The sequence below is a fragment of the Crocodylus siamensis genome, chromosome 8 (genome assembly GCF_052110815.1).
Source record: "Crocodylus siamensis isolate JL-2025a chromosome 8, ASM5211081v1, whole genome shotgun sequence".
NCBI lineage: Eukaryota > Metazoa > Chordata > Crocodylia > Crocodylidae > Crocodylus > Crocodylus siamensis.
The window spans coordinates 52075316-52095261 of record NC_143402.1 but is presented as its reverse complement, the minus strand read 5'-3'; the positions used below and the strand labels follow the sequence as shown (position 1 = coordinate 52095261).

At 57.0% G+C, this 19946-nt stretch overlaps 3 protein-coding genes across 28 annotated transcripts in view; 2 read left to right on the top strand and 1 right to left on the bottom strand.

Moving 5' to 3' along the window:
* Positions 1-64: 64 nt before the first annotated feature.
* PORCN (porcupine O-acyltransferase) lies at positions 65-9051 on the top strand. Of its 6 annotated transcripts, none has more exons than XM_090060818.1 (14): positions 66-215; positions 739-882; positions 1438-1636; positions 2175-2218; positions 2399-2580; positions 3488-3618; positions 4017-4031; positions 4111-4236; positions 4945-5045; positions 5393-5469; positions 5578-5641; positions 6444-6529; positions 6731-6798; positions 7134-9051. In XM_090060818.1, the coding sequence occupies exons 2-14, from the start codon at positions 744-746 to the stop codon at positions 7174-7176; spliced, it is 1275 nt and encodes a 424-aa protein (XP_089916944.1). In that variant the 5' UTR covers positions 66-215; positions 739-743; the 3' UTR covers positions 7177-9051. The 6 variants fall into 6 exon arrangements, with proteins under 6 accessions (XP_089916949.1, XP_089916944.1, XP_089916943.1 ...); XM_090060817.1 differs by having other exon boundaries at positions 6688-6798; XM_090060822.1 differs by lacking the exon at positions 3488-3618 and having other exon boundaries at positions 2399-2495; positions 6688-6798.
* A 131-nt stretch (positions 9052-9182) lies between these two features.
* On the bottom strand, positions 9183-15030 carry FTSJ1 (FtsJ RNA 2'-O-methyltransferase 1). 13 transcript variants are annotated; one of them, XM_090060859.1, is made up of 11 exons: positions 14832-15030; positions 13677-13762; positions 12976-13045; positions 12800-12887; positions 12327-12423; positions 11852-11904; positions 11687-11740; positions 11034-11136; positions 10643-10726; positions 10014-10117; positions 9183-9532 (listed from the first exon to the last, which is right to left on the bottom strand). In XM_090060859.1, the coding sequence occupies exons 2-11, from the start codon at positions 13732-13734 to the stop codon at positions 9365-9367; spliced, it is 879 nt and encodes a 292-aa protein (XP_089916985.1). In that variant the 5' UTR covers positions 13735-13762; positions 14832-15030; the 3' UTR covers positions 9183-9364. The 13 variants fall into 13 exon arrangements, with proteins under 13 accessions (XP_089916985.1, XP_089916984.1, XP_089916979.1 ...); XM_090060858.1 differs by having other exon boundaries at positions 14777-15029; XM_090060853.1 differs by having other exon boundaries at positions 13614-13762; positions 14832-15029.
* The window catches only part of PLXNB3 (plexin B3), a 41239-nt gene continuing 36052 nt past the window's right edge, over positions 14760-19946 (top strand). For 8 of the 9 annotated variants that reach the window (XR_016443928.1, XM_090060697.1, XM_090060695.1 and 5 more), the window contains exon 1: positions 19544-19655. Coding sequence is in view for 7 of the 9 variants with exons in the window: in XM_090060697.1 (XP_089916823.1) it covers positions 19614-19655 (42 nt within the window). In the remaining 2 variants the exon portion in view is untranslated. Of the gene's footprint in view, positions 14873-15690; positions 15785-19543; positions 19656-19946 lie in introns of those variants that run through there. The other variant, XM_090060692.1, reaches the window with a different exon arrangement.

Here is a 19946-nt window from a genome sequence, read left to right as displayed (position 1 = left end):
TCCTCCAAACCGCTTCCCCCCACTGGCTGCCCTTGACGTCAATCATCCCCGCCCAGGCTCCTGATTGGTTGCGTCCCGCTCTCACCTCCCATTGGCTTCTTTTCTTCTATTCCTCCCCTCCCTCCCCCCCCAAATTTAAAGGAAACGGATACCCCCTCTCCCCCGGGCCTGGGGCAGCCACGGTGAAGCGGCCAGGCGGCGCGGCCGGGCCGGAGGTGCGCGGGCCCTTCAGGAGCGGGATGGGGACCTCAGACGCCTGTAGTCAATGTGGGGGGGAAGGCTGGGGGGAGGATTCCCTATCCCCGCTTCGAGCTCCTATAACCCCCCTTCTCAGGAAGCTCCGCCCCCTGGGTTAGTGCCCTTGCCTCCTGCGGGAGGTTGTGGCTAGGCGGGGGAACTAGGTCCAGCCCCCGAACCTTCATGGGGCTGAAGCCATGTACCGGAGCTAGGTTCTGTCCCTTTATTGGGGGGCGGGGCTAGGGGATTTTGGGGCGTGGCCAGGGTGAAGCCCCGACTCCTGCCTGGTATCCCTTTACCCTCGTGCAACGTAGGGAGCCAGGCTCCACCCCACTACTGCGGGTGTGGCTACCATGAAGCCGCCACCCACTGGCTTGGTATTCCCTCCTTGTGCTGCAGAGAGCCATAGCAGGGCGGGGGAGCTGGGATGCACCCTATCCCTGGGGGGCAGGACCAGGCCAAGGCCCCAGCCCTCACTCCACCCCCTGTCCCCCCCCCCAGGGGCGATGGAGGGGCCCGGCTCTGCCCAGGAGTTCTTTGGGCAGCTGGTGGGGGGCTGCCTGATGCCCACAGTCTGGCAGGGGCTGGAGCAGCTGTGGGGACTCATCCTACTGTGTGCTGCCTCTCGCCTCCTGTGGCAACTGCGTGAGTGTGAAGTTCTGGGCGGGGAGGAGGTGCTGGGGACTTGAGACTCCTTGGTTCTTGGGGGCCTGGATGCCTCAGTTCTCAAAAGGGCTGGGAGACTGGGATCTCCAGGTAAAGGGGAGGGGGGCAGGTGGTGAGATGCCTGGATTCACCAGGTGCAAGGTGGGGGTATCTATGTGCCTGGGTTCTTGGGAGAGCTGAAAGCCTGGGTTCTCAAGGCCACCTGGAAGCCCAGATGCCTGGCTGTGGGGTCAGTGTGACCAGGACACATGGGTTCTTCAGATGCAGGGAGGGAGGGGTCCAGATACCTGGCTTTTCAGGTTGGGGCCTGGATACATGGACTCAGGGTGCTGAAAGCCCAGATGCCTGCATTCCCTGGGTATAGGGTAGGTTCTCAGGGAGCTGGACACCTGGGTCAGACACTTGAATACCTGTTTTGAAGTGGTGCTGCCACACTCCCAGACACCCAGATCTTCAAGTTGTGGTGGGGAGGAGGAGGGTTGCTGGACACTCCGATGCCTGGGTCTCTGACACGCTGTGTCCCTCCCCTTGCAGCAGTGGGGCGGGGATGGAAGCATGCAGGGGCAGCAGCCAGCGGTTTCGTGGCACTCCAGGGCTTCTTTGGGTTGCATGTGGTGTGGCTGGTGCTGTTGAGCCTGCTCTGCTACCTGGTGCTGGCCCTCGCCCGGCGGGGCCCTCGTCCCTGCCATGGCCCCTGTCTGGCCACCGCCACCCTCGTCTACCTGCTGCTGGGGTCAGTGCTTTGGGAGGGTATGGGGGTGGGGCCTGAGGCAGAGAGGATGGGGCTATAGAGAGATGGTGGTATGGGTTGGGGTCTTTGGAGGGGGTGGGACAACACAGACTTTGCAAAATAGCTATTGAGAGTTGGGGCTGTGGGGGCTGGGCCTGAGGGAGATGGGGGGGCTATAGGGCAAGGGTGGAGCTATAGAAAGAAATGAAGCTATGAGGGCTGGGACTAAGGGAGAGGTGGGGCCTGGAGATATCTAGAGAGCTGGGGGTGTGGGGTCAGGGACTGAGAGGGAGGGGTGATGCCTGGAGAGTGGGTGTGACTATATAGAGAGGTAAGGTACAAGTCTGGGATCTGGGGAGAGGCAGGGCTGAGGCTGTATATAAGGGCAGAGGTATGGGGGTGGGGCTTGATGGAAAGGGTGGAGCTCCAGGGGTTGGGCCTGAGGTAGAGGGGTGGGGTCTAGGGGAGCTGGGTTAAGCTATGTGGTTGGTCTCTGAGCAAGTTACTCCCTGCTCTGACATAATTTCCCTTCCTCCTCCAGTGAGATGCACATGGTGGACACTGTCACCTGGCACAAGATGAGAGGTGAGAGGACCCCTCTGGCCCAGATGCCTGGGTTTTCTGGGAGGGGAGTAGGGGTTGCGGGGGGTGAGAGCAGCAGGGCTGGGAGCCAGATGCCTAGGTTCATTAGCAAGTTAATTAAGAGCTGGGCGTGGTTGCCTTGGATGCCTGGGTCCTACTCCTCTTTCCCTGTTCTGCTCCCAGGGGCACAGATGATCATGGCTATGAAAGCAGTGTCTCTGGCCTTCGACCTGGACCGCGGAGAGATCCTAGCACTGCCATCACCCCTTGAGTTCATGGGGTACATCTATTTCGTGGGCACCGTGGTCTTCGGGCCCTGGCTGCCCTTCCGTAGCTACACCCGTGCTGTGGATGGGCCGGGGCTGGTGAGGACCTGTGGGGGGGGGACTGGGAGGGAGGCATTATACTTGGCCATTCTCTACTGGCTATACCCCAGAGCTGGGCACACCTCATCATCCCCTTATGGTGTTTATACTCGGCTGTTCCACCCTAGAGCTGGGCACATTTCAGGCTTGTCTGTACCCTGTTATGCTTGGCTATTTCCCAGCTGCCCCCATCCCAGGGCTGGCTGCATTTTGGTATACTTGTGTGGTGTTTATACTTAGCTGTTGCACCCCAGAGCTGGGTGCATCTTAGGCTTATCTGAGCCCCATTATACTAGGTGCTTTCCAACTGCTCTACCCCAGAGCTGAGCGCACCTCAGCCTTCTCTATGACCTACTACTCAGCATTTTCTAGATGCCCCACTCAGAGCTGGCTGTATCTCCGACTTCTTGCAGGGTGTTCTATCCAGCTGCTTCTCCCCAGAGCTGGTTGCATCAGGGCCATACCCTGGGGTGTTATACTTAGTTGGCTGCCAACTGTCCTCATCCCAAAGCTGGCTGCATCTCAGCTGCCTTGCATGCTGTTATTTTCAGCTGTTGAACCCCAGACATGGGCACATCTCAGCCCTATTAGTGCTGCATTATACTCAGCTGTTTCCCTGTATCCCACCCCAGAGGGCTGCATCTCAGCCCCATCTGTGCCTTGTTATACTTGGCTATTTCCCAGCACCTTATCCCAGAGCTGGCTGGATCTCAGCCTTGTGTGCCATTATGCTGGGCCATTCCTAGCTGCCACACCCCAGAGCTGGATGCCTTTTAGCCCTGTTTGTGCCCCTTTCAGTCCCAGCCCAGAGCCGGGTGTGCTGCGGCCTCCCTGGAACTGGGGAAGAGGGGTAGGGGAAGGGAACTGGGGCCCCCCTCACCTCCAGCCCCCTTCTGCCATCCCTCAGAGCCTGCCCTGGCTGTGGAAGGTGACCTGGAGCTTCCTCCTTTCCCTCCTCTGCCTCCTGGTCTCCACCTGCATTGCCCCTTATCTCTTCTCTTACTTCGTGCCCCTCTACGGCTACCACCTGCTCAAGAGGTGAGTCTCTGCCCCCCCCCATGAAAGAAACACAGTGCCTGGGCTCCCCACTACCCCACACCCTCATCCTCCAGCCCCACTCCCCTCCCAGAGACCCTAGATATCCAGGATCCAAGCCCACCCTGCTCTCAGCCTTCACATCCCTCTCCCCTTCCAGAGAACCCAGATATATGGGCTCCCAGCCCTCCACCCACCCAGAGAACCCAGGTATCTAGGCTGTATCTCTGTCCCTTCTCTCTCTTTCTCTCTGCTTTTCCTCTGGATAGCAGCAGGAAAAAGCACAAAGCCAGGTAATGCTCACCTGCTTGGGGATGAAGCCAGACTGAAGGGGTGGGGCTCTCTCTGGGCCACATCCCCTCCCTATGATTAACATTTGTCTCCTTTCTTCCTCCCTGCAGGAGCCTGGCTATGAGGTGAGTGGGGGATAGAGATGGGGCCAAGGTTCTGTGGGTGGGGCCTGGCCCTGCCCCTGACCCCTTGTCCCAACCGCAGGTGGCTGCGAGCCTATGAGAGTGCTGTGTCCTTCCACTTCAGCAACTACTTTGTGGCCTTCCTGTCTGAGGCTACAGCCACCCTTGCTGGCACTGGCTTTTCCGAGCGCAAGAACCACTTGGCCTGGTAAGCAGTGGGATCCAGGTGTCTGGGAGAACCCCCAACACCCTCCCCAGGGGACCCAGGGCTCCAGGCAACTCAAGCCCTGACATCCCCCTGACCAGGGAGACGCCCCCTCCAGTCCTTCTGAGGGGACCCAAGCATCTGGGAATCCTTCTGACCAGGTCACCTAGACATCCATCCAAGTAATCCTCCCTGCCCAGATCCCTTCAATCCTGGTAAGGGAACCCAGCTATCCAGACGCCTTGACCCGACACCCCCCCCTCCCCCCAAGCAACCCAAGTATATGGGCATCTCAACCAGTGTCCAGAGAACCCAGGCATCCAAGAGACTCCTGCCAACCCAGGCCCCCTTCAGCTCCATCAAGAGAATCCAGGTGTCCAGGTACTCTCCTGACCTGAGAACCCAGGTGTCCAGGTCATGCCCCTGCCCAGCAAGCCTAGGTGTTTAGATATCCTTTGACCAACACAGGCATCAGGACATTTTCCTGACCAGGGAACTCAAGTGTCTGGGCAGTCTGTCCCCCCTGCCCCTTGGCTTGTGCCCTCCACTCAGGTAACCCAGCCCCCATGTACCTTGGCTGCTGTCCCAACAGAGCCTGGAGCTGGGTGAGAATGCAGGCATCTGGTTTCCTCTGTTTTCTGCCCCACCCCCTGCAAGCTGGGCTAAACCCAGACATCTGGGCATCCCTGTCCATATCCCCTCTCCCCCCAGGGACCTGACAGTGTCACGGCCGGTGGAGGTGGAGCTGCCACGCTCAATGGTTGAAGTTGTAATCAACTGGAACCAGCCTATGTCCCGCTGGCTGCACACCTGTAAGGGCTGGGATGGGCTTGGAGATGGGGCTGGGGCTAGGACTTGGAGGAAGAGCAGAAGTAGGGCTGGGGCTGAGGCATGTCTGGGAGGAGGAGGAGGTGGGGTTAAAGGCTTGTCGGTTTTGGAGAAAGGGTGGGACTAGGACTGGGGCATAGCTGGGAGGAGGTGGTGAATTGGGGCTTGGAGGAGCTGAGGGTGGGGGTGGGGACTGCAACATGGCTGTGTGGGGTAGAGCAGGGGTGAGGAGGAAGGGGCCCTGGGGCACCTAGCAGAAAGGGGTGGTAGTGGTTCAGGAGTTGTGGGGAGCAGGGCATAGCCAAGGGGTGACCCTGGCCCTATCTGCCAGATGTGTTCCAGGTAGCTCTGACCCTTGGCACCTTCCCAGCCATCCTGGTGACCTATGCAGCCAGCGCCCTCCTTCATGTGAGTGCTGGCCAGGGGAGTGGGGCCTGCAGGTGGGGACAGGGCAGCTGGAAGCCCCACCTCCTTGCTGACTCAGTCTCTTTCATGTCCCCTATCCCATTCTTCCAGGGCCTGAGTTTCCACCTGGCAGCTGTTCTGCTCACCCTGGGCTTCATAACCTATGTGGAGCATGGTGAGGGGACTGCCCCTTCAAGAAGGGGAATTCCTGCCAATTTAAAAGAAGCATCTGCCCCTTTGAGAAAAGATTCCATGCCTTTAGTGGACTATGTCCCTTTAAGAGGGGGCCCTTAAGGGGATCTGCCCCTTTAAGGCGGTGTTGGTCCTTAGAAAATTCTTCTCTTTTAAATCTCATAAAAGGGCGTTCCTTTAAGAAGGGGAACTGTCCATTTTTAAGGTGGTGTTTGCCCCTTAACTGGGATCCACCCACAGAAAGCATCTGCCTGTTTAGGGTTCTTGGCTCATTTGAAGAGGGCTTTGCCCCTTTTATGGAGGGAACTCTGTCCCTTTTGAGGTGTCTATCCCTTTTAAGAGGGGCTCTGCATCTTTAGGTCAGGGGGTGCTATTACTTCAAGGGGTGCCTGCTTCTGTAAGAAGGAGAGAACCCTGCACCTTTTAAGGGGGCGGGGGGTCAGCTGCCTTTCTAAGTATAGCACTGCTACCCCTTTAAGAGGAGGGCACTGTCCCTTTTTTTTAAAAGGGTGGAGCACCTGCTTTCAAGGGGTAGTGGTACCCTCTGCCTGAAAGCTGCAGGCACTCTCCTTTTAAAAAAGCAAGGTAGCCACTCCCACCCCCCCCACTGCTGCTCAGAGGGGGTCACTGTGTAACCTGTGTCTATACTGATGGGGTGGGGTGCATGGACTTTCCTCTGAACCTGGGGGAGCCCAAATGCCTGGGTTTTCTGGGATGAGTAGGGTCATGGGGGGCTGGGAACTTGGAGAACAGGGTTCTCTCTTTTTTTTTTCCACTGCCCCCAGTCCTACGGAAGCATCTGTCTGTCCTCCTTGATGCCTGCATCCTGTCCAAGCCCTGCCCCCGTGCCTGCAGCCACCAGCACCGCAAGGTGAGCAGAGCCTGGACACCTGGGTTCCCTGGGAGGGGGGTTGGCAAGAGACCTAGAGAGGGAGTGTCCAGCTGCCTGGGTTCTTTGGGAGGACAGTGGGAAGTAGGAGCCTAGATGCCTGGTTTCCCTGACCAACCCCCTTTTCCCCCCTCCATCAGGCACTATGGGTACAGGCACTGAACCTGCTCTTTGGTGCTCTAGCTGTCTTCCACCTGGCCTACTTGGGCTGCCTCTTTGATATGGATGCCAGTGATGCCATGGAGGAGCAGGTAATCAAGGCTTGGTGGCTGGGGTGGAGCCCCTCCACCTATAACTCTATCCCCAGGCAGGAACAGACATCCTGGTGCCCACTCTGTGCCCTGTGGGAATGGTGGGGGTTGTATCCTAGGAAGACACACCCACACAGAGGCAAGAAGCCAGTTTTCAGCTATAGGCAGGTCCTCCGGGCCTTTGGCTGTACCTGGCAGCAGGTAGCCAGACTCCACTGCCTCCTGCTGTAGCAACCCCCACCCCCCAGCTGTCCTTGGTCCCAGGCTCTGTCCCCAGAGGAGCTTACAGGTGGCTCCAGCCATAGCTACATTTTTCCCCCCCCCTCCTTCCACAGGGTTATGGGATGGCCTACACAATCGCCAAGTGGTCGGAGTTAAGCTGGGCCAGCCACTGGGTCATGTTTGCCTGCTGGGTCCTGTACCGCCTCATCAACTGAGACCCTGGCCCACAACACCCCTTCAGGACCATCACACCACCCATGGGGGAGGTCCTCCCAGACCACAGAGTGTAGCCCTAGGTGCAGGGAGGCCTTGGCGCCCTATGGAAAAGTGTATGTGGGAAACTGGTGGCCTGCAGTGGTTGGAAGCAGAAGCAACGCGTAGGGGGTGCATGCAAGTACACGTGCACCCCCTACACGTGGCAGTGCACCCCCTACAAAAAAGTACCGCCACTGGTGTCTGCAGGCAGTCAGCGATCCCTGCTGGCCACTGTCGCTTGTGGGTAGTCATCAACCCCTGGTTGTTGCTCGCCACCCCCCTGCCACCAACAGTGCCGGCAATGTCTGCAGGAGCTCCCCACCCACCACCGCTGTGCTGCACTGCTCCTGCCACCGTGCCCCCCCCCAGCCACTGGGGGCATAGGTTGTTCATGGGTGGGAGTTTGGGGGAGGGCTCCCTGCCATAGAGAATAGTTTCTGGGTTTCCTAGATGGGCCACTTCCTAGTCTTGTCTAGACAGTTGGAGGACTTGGTGTCCATGGTTGGGATGGAATGCCATTCCCTGTCTGGCTACTACAGAGAAGGACCATAGCCTATCAAGGAAACAGACTACCTTACTTCCAGGTTCTCTCTGAGAGCCTGGAGGACTTGGGTCTTCACAGTTGGGGTAAAATACCATTCCCTGAGCTGTTTCTTCCCTCCCCCAGATAAGTCACTTCTGGGTCCTCCTTTGGGACCTGGAGGATCCAGTCTATGATCAGGGCAGACTATTGCTCTGTTTATCTACCATAAAGAAGATACCACAGGCTATTTGGTCACCTCTTGGTTTTGTCTAAGAGCCTGAAAAATCTAGTCTCTATGGTTGGGATGGAATACCATTCCGTTTGCCTATCAGGACCCCAGGCTAGGCTCTACTTTGTGGACAGGTCACTTCTCAGTCCTTTCTATGAGTGTAGAGGACCTAGTCTCTATGGTCATGACAGCCAGGAGAAACGTTCCGTTTACCAAAGAAAATGGCCTACTCCCTCACCTTGGGTTTTTGGTTGTAGCTGTGTTGATCTAAGGACATAGGCAGGTAAGGCTCTTCAGGTAGATGTGATATCTTGTATTAGACCACCTGAGTAGTTGGGGGGGAAAAAAAAGTTTGTTACACATTTTCAGGTGCAATCACCCTTCTTCAGGCATATGAACTTTCTGCAGAGATATCACATCTACACAAAGAACCTTGCCTGCCCCTGCTCCCTCTCCGCTTTCTAGACAGGAACATTCTAGCCTGAAATGGTCTCCCTGCCTGCTTTCCATAGACAAAAACTTTTCCCAGAAAGGTTACTTCCAGGTCCTATCTAGGGGCAAGGACTTGAGTCTCTATGGTAAGGATAGAACACCCCTTCCTACCGTAGAGACTAACCCATGCTCCAGTCTCTTCTTAGATGGTACCTCAAAACAATGAAAAATCATTTACTCTCTGGTCAGTTCAAAAGGTAGCACCCCCCCTCCCCTTGCTGCCTCCTAGGGGCCTGCTGTGGTATCATACCTGACTGCCGTAGAGAAAAGTCTCTCTTCCTAAATGCTTTCTGGTCCTAGACATGAGAAGACCCCACACTCTATGGTCACCTCAGATTAACCCTCCCCCCAATTCTAATGTCATAGGAGCCAAGATACTGCCCCTCCACTCCACAGTGGTGGGAGGGCAGGAAGGCACCAGTGGCAAGGCATTTGTTACTGCGAAAGGAATTTTTTTTTTCTTTTATAAACCTCTTGCATTTGTTACCTGAGAAATAAAGATTGTTAATTAAATGCAGAGTTAGCAACTGTGCTAAGGAGTGGTAAAATAATATGAAGCAAACATTATATTCAGCTTTCTCCATCAGAGGGGTGGGGGCTGGAAAGCTAGAGGCCTAGGTTTCCTTCCACCTCTCCCCCCATAAAGGACCTCAGGGGCTGAGGTTGTTATAGATCTTTTATTGCAATACTTCTTGCTACCGCCGAACAGAATGAGTTAAAAGTGTGCACACGCACATGGCATCTAGGCATTTACCATATATGCATGCATGTGTGGAACCTAGGTATCCAGAACATACGCATGGAGGCACACACAAGCTAGGTGGCCAGGGACACAGCCCCACCCACTATGGGCTTACTACCAGCCCCCCCCGAGTCAGGGGTTGCAAGGGGGAAACTGCTAGTGGTGGCCGGGCAAGTTGTTGAGTGCGACGTCGGGCACAGGCTTCCTGGTAGGGTGGGCAGATGGGTGGCTGTGGTGGGGGCACGTAGTGGTACCCAACCCCTGGTGTCAGCTGGGAGGGGGAGAGGGACTCAGTGAGGTAGGCAGGGGGGCCCAGGCCCCACCCAGATTTGTCATCAGCCTAGTCCCACCCATTCCAGTCCTTCCCACCAGTATGGCCCTACTCCCAGCAGCCTCTGGCCATGTTCATTTCAATAGCCCCACCCCCAGGTTGGCCACACTGACTGCCTCTGGATCCCAGTATAGTAATGTATCCACACTCATGTTTGAGGTCCCCAACCCCATTATTACTCCACTCCCTTCCCCCATTCTACTTCCTCCAAGCAATGGAGCCATGCCCCCCAGTCTGACTCCACCCCCACCCCAGTCTCAGCCACACCTCTAACCTGCTCCTTCCCCATTCTCATCCTTCCCAGTAGTGTAATTGTAGCTATGTCCCCAAATTTGGATTCATTCCCTCCCATCCCCCCAGCTAGACTCTGCCCTCTTTTCAAATTCTGTCCCCAAACCCAGCCTGGCTCTGCCCCTGTCACCTGCAGGGGGTAGGTACGGTCAGCATCAAAGGCACTGAGGTCTCCACAGGCCAGGAAGGGGGCAATGAGGCGGGCAGGTCCCTCCAGCTGATTCTGCTCCAGGTCTAGAATGGGCAAGGTTGTTGTACTCTGCTGGGTCCCAGACACCCCACCCCAGAGTTAAGTGCATCTCAGCCCTTTCATGAGGTGTTATACCTGGCTGTTTCCCCACAGCTGGCTGCACTGTGGCCATCATACTCAGCTGCTCCACTCAAGAGCCAAATACACTTCAGCCCCTCCAGTGCCTTGTTATATTTGGCCAGGCCCCAGCTGCCCCACTCCAGAGCTGGGCAAATTCTGGACCTCCCCATGGGGTGTTATACCCAGCCATTCTATCCCAGAGCTGGGTGCATCTGTGCCCTTAGTGGGGCATTATACCTGGCCTTTCTACTTCACAGCTGGCTGCATCTGAGCCCTCCCAAAAACCTTGTTATGCTCAGCCATTCCACAGCCATCCCCCACCCCCGGAGCTGGGTCCATCTAAGAAGCCTCTAACAGCCCCCACTGCCCCCCATCCAGCAACCAGAACCCCAATGGCCCCCCTCCCATAGATGCCCCCCGAGCCCTGATACCAACCCCTTTTGGCTCACCATAACTGTGGTCCAGCAGGGGGTTGGCCATGTCAGGGATATAGCCCTCAGGGGGGCTATATCCACGGCACACAACAAAGGCTTCTGCATGGGGGGAGAGGAGAGAAGGGTGTTAATCCTGACTCACCCCATGGAGCTTATATTCAGTTATTCCCCAGCTGTTTCACCCCAGAGCTGGCTGCATTTCAGCCGTCCCATGTGGTGTTATGCTTGGTCAGTCTCTATCTATTCTTTCTCTCAGAGCTGCACACATCTCATCCCTCTCTGGGCAATGTTATAGTCAGCCATTTCCAGCTGCCTCACCCCAGAGCTGGGTGCATCTCAGCCTTTCACATACACTGTTATACTCAACCATCCCCCAGCCACCCACCCCAGAGCTGGCTGTGCTCACCGATGCTGGAATTGCGGCTGCTCCGGGGTTTGGCACAAATAACGTCAGGGAAGAAGAGACGGAGCTGGGAGTAGAGCAGGGTCACATCCTTGCCCCGGAAGATCTGGGAGATGGGAGGCAGGAGGTGGGTGGCCCCACCCATAGCTGGCCACATCTCAGCCTTCAGAGGCAGTGTTAAACTCATCTGTTCCACCCCAGAGCTGGGCCCTCCCCTGTGGTATTATACTCAGCCATTCCCAAGCTACACCTCCCCAGAACTGGGTGCATCTCAGCCAAAGACACTGTTCTACTCAGTATTCCTTTGCAGCTCTACTCCAGAACTGGGCACATCTCAGTTCTTTATAAGCAGTATTATATCTAGCCCTTCCACCCCAGAGCTAGGTGCATCAGCCCTTTAGAGGCACTGTTATACTCAGCTGTTCCCCAGCCATACCACCCCAGAGCTGGAGGCATCTCAAGTCTTTCATAGGTACTGTTTTATTTAGCTGTTCCCAAGCTGCTTCTCCTGAGAGCTGGGCACAGCTTACTCTCCCCATACAGTGTTATACTCAGCCATTTTCCAGTGGCTCCACCCCAGAACTGGTTACATCTCAGCCCTTCACAGGCAGTGTCATACTCAGCTGTTCCACCCCGGAACTACATCCCAGCCTTACCTTGGCCACAAAGGTGCCTCCTTTATTCAAGACGTGGGTTGTGATGTTCAGGGCCTGGAGTGGAGGAAGAGAAGGGGCAGAAGGGTCAATGTGGGGGGGGGTGCAGAGGGGCTGTGGGGGGAAAAGGAGAGGGGGGTCCTGGAGGGCAGGGGGGAGTGGACTTACTGCAAGCAATAGCTGGGCTTGGATATACTCGTCGATGTCATGCAGACCGGTCACTGGGTGGGCATGAAAGGCAGGGTCTCCCCATCTCACCTGTCCCTCAGTGCCAACCCCCATCCCAGCTCCACCCATCCCCTTCTCAGCCCCTCCCCCAGCATAGGCCCTGCCCCCTCAACCTTATCCCAGAGCCCAGGACTCACCCTCTCAAACCCAACCCCCCACTCTAGAGCCCTGGCCCTACCCTCAAAGTCCTATCCCTCCTCCTATGCCTAATCCATCCTAGGGACATAGCTCTGCCCTCTAAACCCTGGCTATGGCACCCCAGTCCTAGCCTCAACTCTAGAGCCCTAGCCCCTCCCACAGAGCCTTGGCCCCCACCCTCTCCCCTGCTCCCAGAGCCCTAGTTCTACCCTCCTGATCTCAGCCCCATACCCAAAGTCTAGCCATACCCCTTGATCCACACCGTACCCCCACTCACCATCTGGGGCTCCATCACAGACAACCAGATCAGCAGGGCAACCAGCAAAGTGCCCCACAATCTGCTCTGCAGTTGACACCTGCTGGACATGGGTCAGCTGGACACATGGAGATAGGGTGGGGGGGAAGCATCTTGGGTCCAATTACTGGGGGGGATCCAGGGGTCTGGGACATCCCAGGATTCTAAGGAGGCTGGGGCAGGGGTTTTAGGGGGGGGTTGCAGAGTGCAGGAGGGGTCCTGGGGAGGTACGGGGAGGTAAGCGGGGGGGTCTGACAGGTGGGGGAAGGGGGCCCCAGGGGCTCTGCAAGGGAGCAGAGGGTTTCCACAGCTCTGTGGGTGGGATACTGGGGACTGTGGACAGTGTGGGAGGGGTTAGGGATCCCAGTGCTGTATGGGGTGGTAGAGGGGTTGAAGGGGTCCCAGGGCTTTGGGGGTGAGGGAGTGGTTTTGGGGGGATATGGGGGGTCCTCTACCTTGGTGATGTCACCCTGGATCTGGATGACCCCAGGCAGGGGAGCCATGGCCTGCAGGTCTACGGCCACAATGGTCACATCGGGGCCCCTGCAGGGGGGCGCAGACGCGCACAGAAAGTGGGTAAAGGGCAGGCTTGACCCCCCCAGCTCAAAGCCCTTGCCCCTCACCCACTCACATCAGCTTCCGGCTCAGCACTTGGCTCCAGCTCCCTGGGGCTGCACACAGATCCACTGCCCGATGCACACCTGTGGGGACATAACCTTCCCTCATCAGTCCCTGGATGACTGGGCTCTCCGGTAGGAAAGTAGAGGGCTGGGGGCTGACAGCAGTGACAGCTGGGAGCCCAGATGCCTGGGTTCTTTGGAAGGGGAAGGGGCTGGACACCTGGGTTCCCTGGGTGGGGAGGAGATGCTGGGAACCTGGACACCTGGGTTCTTTGTAGGTTAGGTTGAGGCAGGTTAGAGCAGGGGGATGTTGCACCTGGGTTCTCTACCCATTCTGGAAGAGGTGTGACACCTTGGTTTTCTGGAAGGAGTGGGGGCTGGAGATGAAAGCCTGGGAGAGGGGGGTACTAATGGTCAGGATACCTGGGTTCTCTCCCCACTCTTAGATGGAACAGGGGGCTGGGTGCCTAGGTTCTCATTCTGCTTGGGGCAGGGGCAGGTGAGTGGGAGGGGTCGGAGCACACAGACACTTGGGTTCCCTATCCACTCTGAGAGGGTTTGGGGAACAGGATGCCCTGATGTCTGGGTCTCCTTCCTGCTGTGGGAAGAGAGTGGAGGGGCTTGGCACCCAGATGACTGAGTCTTCTACCATGGAAGAGCTGGAACTCCTCATCCAGCTGCAGCAGTTTGAAGGCACTGCGGGCCCGCCAACCTTCCTCCTTGGCCAGCCGGTAGTACATATCCCGCTTGTCCTTCGATGATCGGCCCATCCGGTCCTGATCCTGGCCCCCAGAGGACCTGCGAAAACAACAGCCACTATTGCTGTGGTTACCTGTCACTGGAAGGACACAGGCACCCCCTCCCACTCCCCGTCCTTTCGGTGTCATTTTATAAAACAACATGTTTGTTGGTCCTACAGGAACCAGGAGCTTATTTGGCTTACCTATTTTTAGTAGGTCTCACATAAGCATCCACCACTAGGGGCAAAGCTCAGAGACCCTTTAATGATGGACAGGGATGCTGGGAGCCCAGAGGGTAATAAGGTCAGTCCTACCATAACATGTACATGACCCCTCACCCCTGGGAGGAATAACATAGGCCCTACCATAATAGAAACATGGACACAAGACCCCCACTTACTTGAGGACAAGACTGTAGGTCCTACTATCATTCACAATGTCAACAGAATTCTCTGTTGATGTCAAGAGGTTACTGGAAATCCTACAGAAACACGTAGCCCTGAGGGGGCCTGATGGAGTCAGGCACTGCTTTATGCCCACGCCTCCATAACCACCATTTTGGTAGAACCCACAAAAATGTAGGCCCAAGATCATGCAGACATGGTTTTGTAGGCCGTACATAACACATGACCCCAAAACAGAGAGGGCAGGAGGATCAGACGGAGTCAGGCTCTGATCATCTTAACCTTCTCTCCCCCCATCGGCAAAGCCACCACTTTGGTGTTACCCACAAAAATGGAGAAACACCATGAAGATCTGAAGGGAGACCTAAATATGTTATCATAGACCCTACCATACCTACTGGGGGAGGTTTAAAAAGGTTCCTCCCTGGCTTCCCACCAATGCCATTGATTAGCCTCAATTATTGTAGAACCTATACACATGGCGATGCATTAGGATAGGAATGCGCATGCGCTGGTTTATGCGCAGAAGCCGAGCCGGAAGCTACGAACCACTGCAAACATCGCGCATGTGCATAAGCCCTCGCCAAGCGCCCGGCATGCATGCACTGCTACCCCAGTGCGCACGCGCAGAATATTCTTCCTGGCCCTCTTCCCCGAAAGAGTTTTACCGGCCCCACAGTCTCGGTCAAAACAGCTCTTCGGGCGCTGGACCGGAAGTGATACCTAGCAACGCCGGAAATGGAAGTGGTGTCAGCGCGTTGAAAGTGAGGGTGAAGGCAACTCCGGGGACGGGGCGGGGAGAAGGGGAGGAACGTCGACTAGGCGGTGCTGCTATGAAAGAGGTCCGGAGGCACCCACGCATGCGCCCCCGGGGGGGTCGGGAGCTTTTGGGAGTATACGTAGTCACCAGCTGGGTCTTGTAGGTTTCTCTTCTGAGGTTCTTCCGCGCAGTGTATGCTGGGAATTGGAGTTTAGTTCACTGCTGCCGCCAGGCATGCTGGGTACGGAGATATCCTGTCTCCTTTTCTGTTGCAATGCATGTTGGGCATTGAAGGCTCAGTGGTTGCCGCAATGCATGCTGGATATGGAGGTCCTTCAAGTACCTGCCAGCTCAGTACTCACCACGTTTATATTACAAGGATCTGGATGAATAGAGGAACTTGGGCCCAGGTGATGACATCACAGCTTCAGGGAGCCATAGCATCACAGTGTTGGAGAGGGATGGCTTTACAACTTCAGGGAACCATGACAGCATAAACTCATGACATCATGGCATTGAGGACTGATGAAATCACAGTTTAGTGAGATAGCATCAGGGACTGATGATGGCACAGCTTTCTGGAGTAATGCCATTACAACATTAGGGACAAATGAGATTACAGCTTTGTGAAGCAATGGCATCCAGGAATGAAGACATCATGGTGTTGAGAATATTAAAAGTTAATTTTAGATGAATGCATTAGTGAATAGAGTCAAACAGCAATGACATCACAAAATAAGAAGTGGTAGTCTTGTAGTGTCAATAAGTGATGATATTTTGGAGTGATGACATCAGAAACCTAAAGAGTGATATCGACAACAGGTCAAGGCTCACTGGTGGTCAGGTGACATCACAATGGAGACTGTGTGGCTGGTTGTTGGAGTGTGAGTTTAGGGAAGATAACATCACAGATGAGGTAGGTGTGGTTGGCTGGTTCTGCAATGAGACAGGCAAGGTGGGCAGGGCTCCTGGATGTGGGTGGGGTTTGGAATGGGCAAGGAGATCACAACCAATGGGGTGGGGCTTGGCCCAGAGGATTAGGTTACAACCACTGTGGGCAGGGTGTACCACTGTGTGTGACAGCACTGCCTGGATGGGCCAGATTTGAGTCACAAAATGATGTCACGGTTTGAAAAGGCATGGTCTGGTTAAATGAAGTCACAGAGGGGCATGGCCTGATTTGAATGCTGCTATCTTAGTCACTTCCCATCTTCACCTACGATTTCATAATCCTGGTAATACTTCACTGGATAACATTGGAAGAAGAAAGGATGAGGTGGAGGATGGGAGCGGAGGTGTCCAGATGCATCACAGCAGGCTGTGGCTCATTCATTTGCTGGCTACCTTGGTAGGGCTTGGACCTGAAGAGCGGGTGGGGCCCAGGGTCGGCAGAGCCTCCTCCTCTCATGAGGAGACTTAGATGGGGAAACAGATACCACAGCACTCCAAGGCAATCTCCAGGCAGGCTGAGTCATCGCAGCCCATGGGCTCCCAGGGGCAGCTGCAGGCCCCACCTTCCCCGGCTGATGGTCCTGCCCTAGCCCAGGAGGGTTCAATTCCGCAGTGCAGGGCCAGGGAGCAGAGAGCCCCGAGCTCACAGAAGAGGCAGGCCAGGGTGCAGAGAGCACAGCCATCTAAGTGAGGAGAGGGGAGGTTAGCTACCCCCCAGCCAGGGACCCAGGTGTCCAGGCTTCTGGCAACCACCCTTATTATTCACCATAGAACTCCCGCCCCCTTCCATGGAACCCAGGCATCTGGGCCTCTTTTCCTAACCATCACAGCCCAGAGTCAGGATGGAGCCCAGACATCTGAGTTCTCAGGTCATCATTTTAACTCTCCAGCCCCTCACTTCCAACCCACAGCCCCTCCTCATAGCCCAATGGTGCCTTCACTCCTGACCCACAACCCCCGCCCATACATCATGGTGCCCCTTACACCTGGCCCACAGTTCCCCTCACTGTCCCATGCAGTCTCCTGGATGTGGGATACTCTGGCCTTGCAGCTCCTCTGGCTGCAGAGGATGGTGGTGATGGAACCTATCGGTGGCTGGGGCAGGGCCTGGGGGGCCAGTGGCTACAGGAGCCTGCCCCCCGCCTCCAGCCTCCCTCCAGCCCCCAAGCTCCCTGGGCAGCTGGTGACTACAGGGCCTGCAATGAGAGGGAAAACCCAAGGGTCTGGGCTGCCAGGTTCTGCTGCTTTCATGTCCACCCCATTCCCCTCTCAGAATCTAGGGGTCTGGGCTCCCAACTCTTCCCCCCCACCCGCAGCTGGAGAGAACCCAGGCATCTGGGTTATACTCAGCTGCCCCCCCAGAGCTGGGTGCATCCAGGACTCACCAGTGCCTGCCTTGACAGTTGGCTCCACCCCTTCTTGCCCCACAGGGGTATCTGGGCTGCAGCTGGGCATCTGAGGCATGGGCAGGCAGGGGTTAACTCACAGTGCCCCCTCACTCCCAGCCTGCAACCACCCCCATCCCTGCAGTGCCCCTCATTCCTGACCCACAGCTCCCCACATAGTCCTGTGGTGCCCTTCACTCCCAACCTACAGCCCCCCTGCCAATACTCCATAGCGCCCCTCACTCCCAGCTCGCAGCTCCCCCTTCCATATTCCACTATAGCCCTCACTCCTAACCCACAGCTCCCCCCATACTCCGTAGTGCCCCTCACTCCTGACCTGCAGCCTGCCATGGCATCACCCCATAGATAAAACAGACCTCTGAGAACTTGGAGACCTGGGTTCCCTGGGAGGTGAGAAGGGGGATGGTGGGTCAGAGCTGAGAGCTGGGACACCTTGGAAGACTGAAATAACTTGCTCCCAGGACTGCAACAGATGTGGGGATGTGGGGAGTGACTATGTGTGTCTGCTCCCTATCCCAGATTAATCTGGCCCTGCTCCAGCCCCTACCCCCCTCTCAAAGAACTCAGGCATCTGAACTCCCACCCCCCAGCCACTGCTCTTGTCCCAGAGAACCCAGGCTACCATCCCTCTATCCCTGGGTGTTCCCTTCCTGTCCCTGTTTTTCCCACCCCAGCAGGAGGGACAGGTTTACGGCCTTGTTATTTCCTCTTGGAACACAGGAGTTCAGGGGCTGCAGGGCAGGAGGAGGGGCTCCAAGCCCAGCAGCCCCCCCTCCCCCTGCCACCCTCATTTCCCCAGCCTGGCCACAGCTGCCTGCCCTCCCCCCGCCACACAACTCAGGCATCCAGGCCATAGACACACAGAGAACCCAGGTATCCTGGACACCCACACACACAGAGAACCCAGGCATTTGGGATATACACACAGAGGACCAAGGGGTCCCAGACGCAACACTTTGCTCCCCTTCCTCAACTGCTGCTCAACACACACATGGAACCCAGGTGTCCAGAACAGAGGCACAGAGAATGCAAGTACTGGAATGCACACAGGGAACCTGGGCATCCAGAGCATATGCACACGCACACACATGCGCACATACACACGCACGTGCACAAACAGACAGGGGGACCCAGGTGTCCAGAACTGGGTGCACAGGTTGGCCCTGGTGCCCCTTGCTCCCAACCTACAGACTGGACCATAGCCCTATGGTGCCCCTTCTGACCTGCAGCCCCTGGCACTGGCCCCACCCTTGGCCATGCCCCTGGGTACTAGCTGTCCCAGGCTCCCTTCGTACAATCCCAGAGTTCCCAGTGCTAACACTGACTGCTGTACTGGTAGCCACAGGTGAAAGCCCAGGGGGGTCAGGAATGAGGGGGTACCATGGGGCTGTGGAATGGGCTATGGCTAGTGGAGGGGGTGCTGGAAGCCCAGACATTTGGGTTATCTGGCAGGGGTGGGAGGTGGAGTTCAGAGCAGAGGGATGTGGGAGCCTGGATGCCTGGGTTCTCTGCAGTCAGGCTTGAGGGGGGTGGGGAGGGGTTGCAATGCTCGGGGTAACAGGTTCAGGCCCAGAAACATGCAGGGACCACAAAAGGGCCGTCAGGATGGCTCAGAGCATGACGTAGGGATGGACAGGGGGTGGAGGGTGGAGCCTGGCTCCACAGTCCTCCTCACTCCTGACCCACAACCCCCAGCCACCCACTGAACCCGTAGAGAGCTGCGGTTTGGGAGTGAGGGGCACCACAGGTTGGGGGGGCGCGGTCTGTGGGTCAGAAGCGGAAGCACAGCAGAGTGGTTCTTGGTGCTGACAGGGTTAATGCCGCCTCCAGAGAACGCAGGCATCTGGGTGCCCAGGACAAAGCACCTTTGATGCGGCCCCCCCAGGGCCCTCCCTCCCCCCTCAAAACGCAGTGGCAGCTGGAGGGGGGGACATGCTAGTGGCTGCAGCTGGGGCTGTGGGTCAGGAGTGAGGGGACCTGTAATAACCCCCGATCTCCCCACAATGCCCCTCACTGCTGACCAGCAGCCCCCACATGACCTGCAGTTCCCCTTGCTCCTGACCTGCAGCTCCCTCCACCACCCCATTTCCGGGGTCCTGCTCATGCCAGCATCCCATAATGGGTCCTTGAGCCGGGTGTCGCCGAGGGAACAGAGGGGCATTGATGGGGCAGGGTGGGGAAAAGACAGGGCCCCATTCACAGGGATGTCCCTCCCCTGCCCTCAGCCAGAGGCCTGGGTTCCCTCCTCACAGTGGGGAGCACCCGGCTCTGGCCTGGGTTCTCTGGGAGGGGAATGGGAGCTGGGGGGGGCGGGGAGAGCAGGTGGAGCTGGCATCAGGGACGGCTGGGTTCTCTAGAGGCTCAGAGCAGTCTGGGCTGAATGCCCAGATGCCTGGGTTCCCTCCCCATCTCGGGGCTTCCCCTCACCAGGTGAGTGGTGTCCGGTGGCTTAGAACAAGAGCCCAGATATCTGGGTTCTCTAGTTTGGGAAGGCTGGGGGGCAGGGTCTGGAGGCAGCCTTGATACCTGGGTTCTCTTGGAGAAGAGGAGGGGCTAGAGCATGGGGGGCTGGGGGTGAGAGCAGGGGGAGCTGGGAGCCTGGACACCTGGGTTCTTTGTCTGTCAGGCAACCCCTCCTTGGGGTAAGGTGAATGGGGGGAGGAGCAGACGTGTCAGGGCTCCTGGGGCACCTGAGCCCTTGTGGAGGGTGGAGCAGGGGGC

Bases quoted from the DNA above. Each gene is read 5' to 3' on its own strand.
- PORCN (XM_090060817.1), top strand. From the start codon at position 744: ATGGAGGGGCCCGGCTCTGCCCAGGAGTTCTTTGGGCAGCTGGTGGGG. The intron at 883-1,437 runs GTGAGTGTGAAG...CTCCCCTTGCAG, and splicing joins TCGCCTCCTGTGGCAACTGC to CAGTGGGGCGGGGATGGAAG. The intron at 4,237-4,944 runs GTAAGCAGTGGG...CTCTCCCCCCAG, and splicing joins CGCAAGAACCACTTGGCCTG to GGACCTGACAGTGTCACGGC.
- FTSJ1 (XM_090060853.1), bottom strand. From the start codon at position 13,734: ATGGGCCGATCATCGAAGGACAAGCGGGATATGTACTACCGGCTGGCC. The intron at 12,888-12,975 runs GTGAGTGGGTGA...GCCCCCCTGCAG, and splicing joins GTGCTGAGCCGGAAGCTGAT to GGGCCCCGATGTGACCATTG. The intron at 10,118-10,642 runs GTGAGCCAAAAG...TGCCCATTCTAG, and splicing joins CCTGCTGGACCACAGTTATG to ACCTGGAGCAGAATCAGCTG.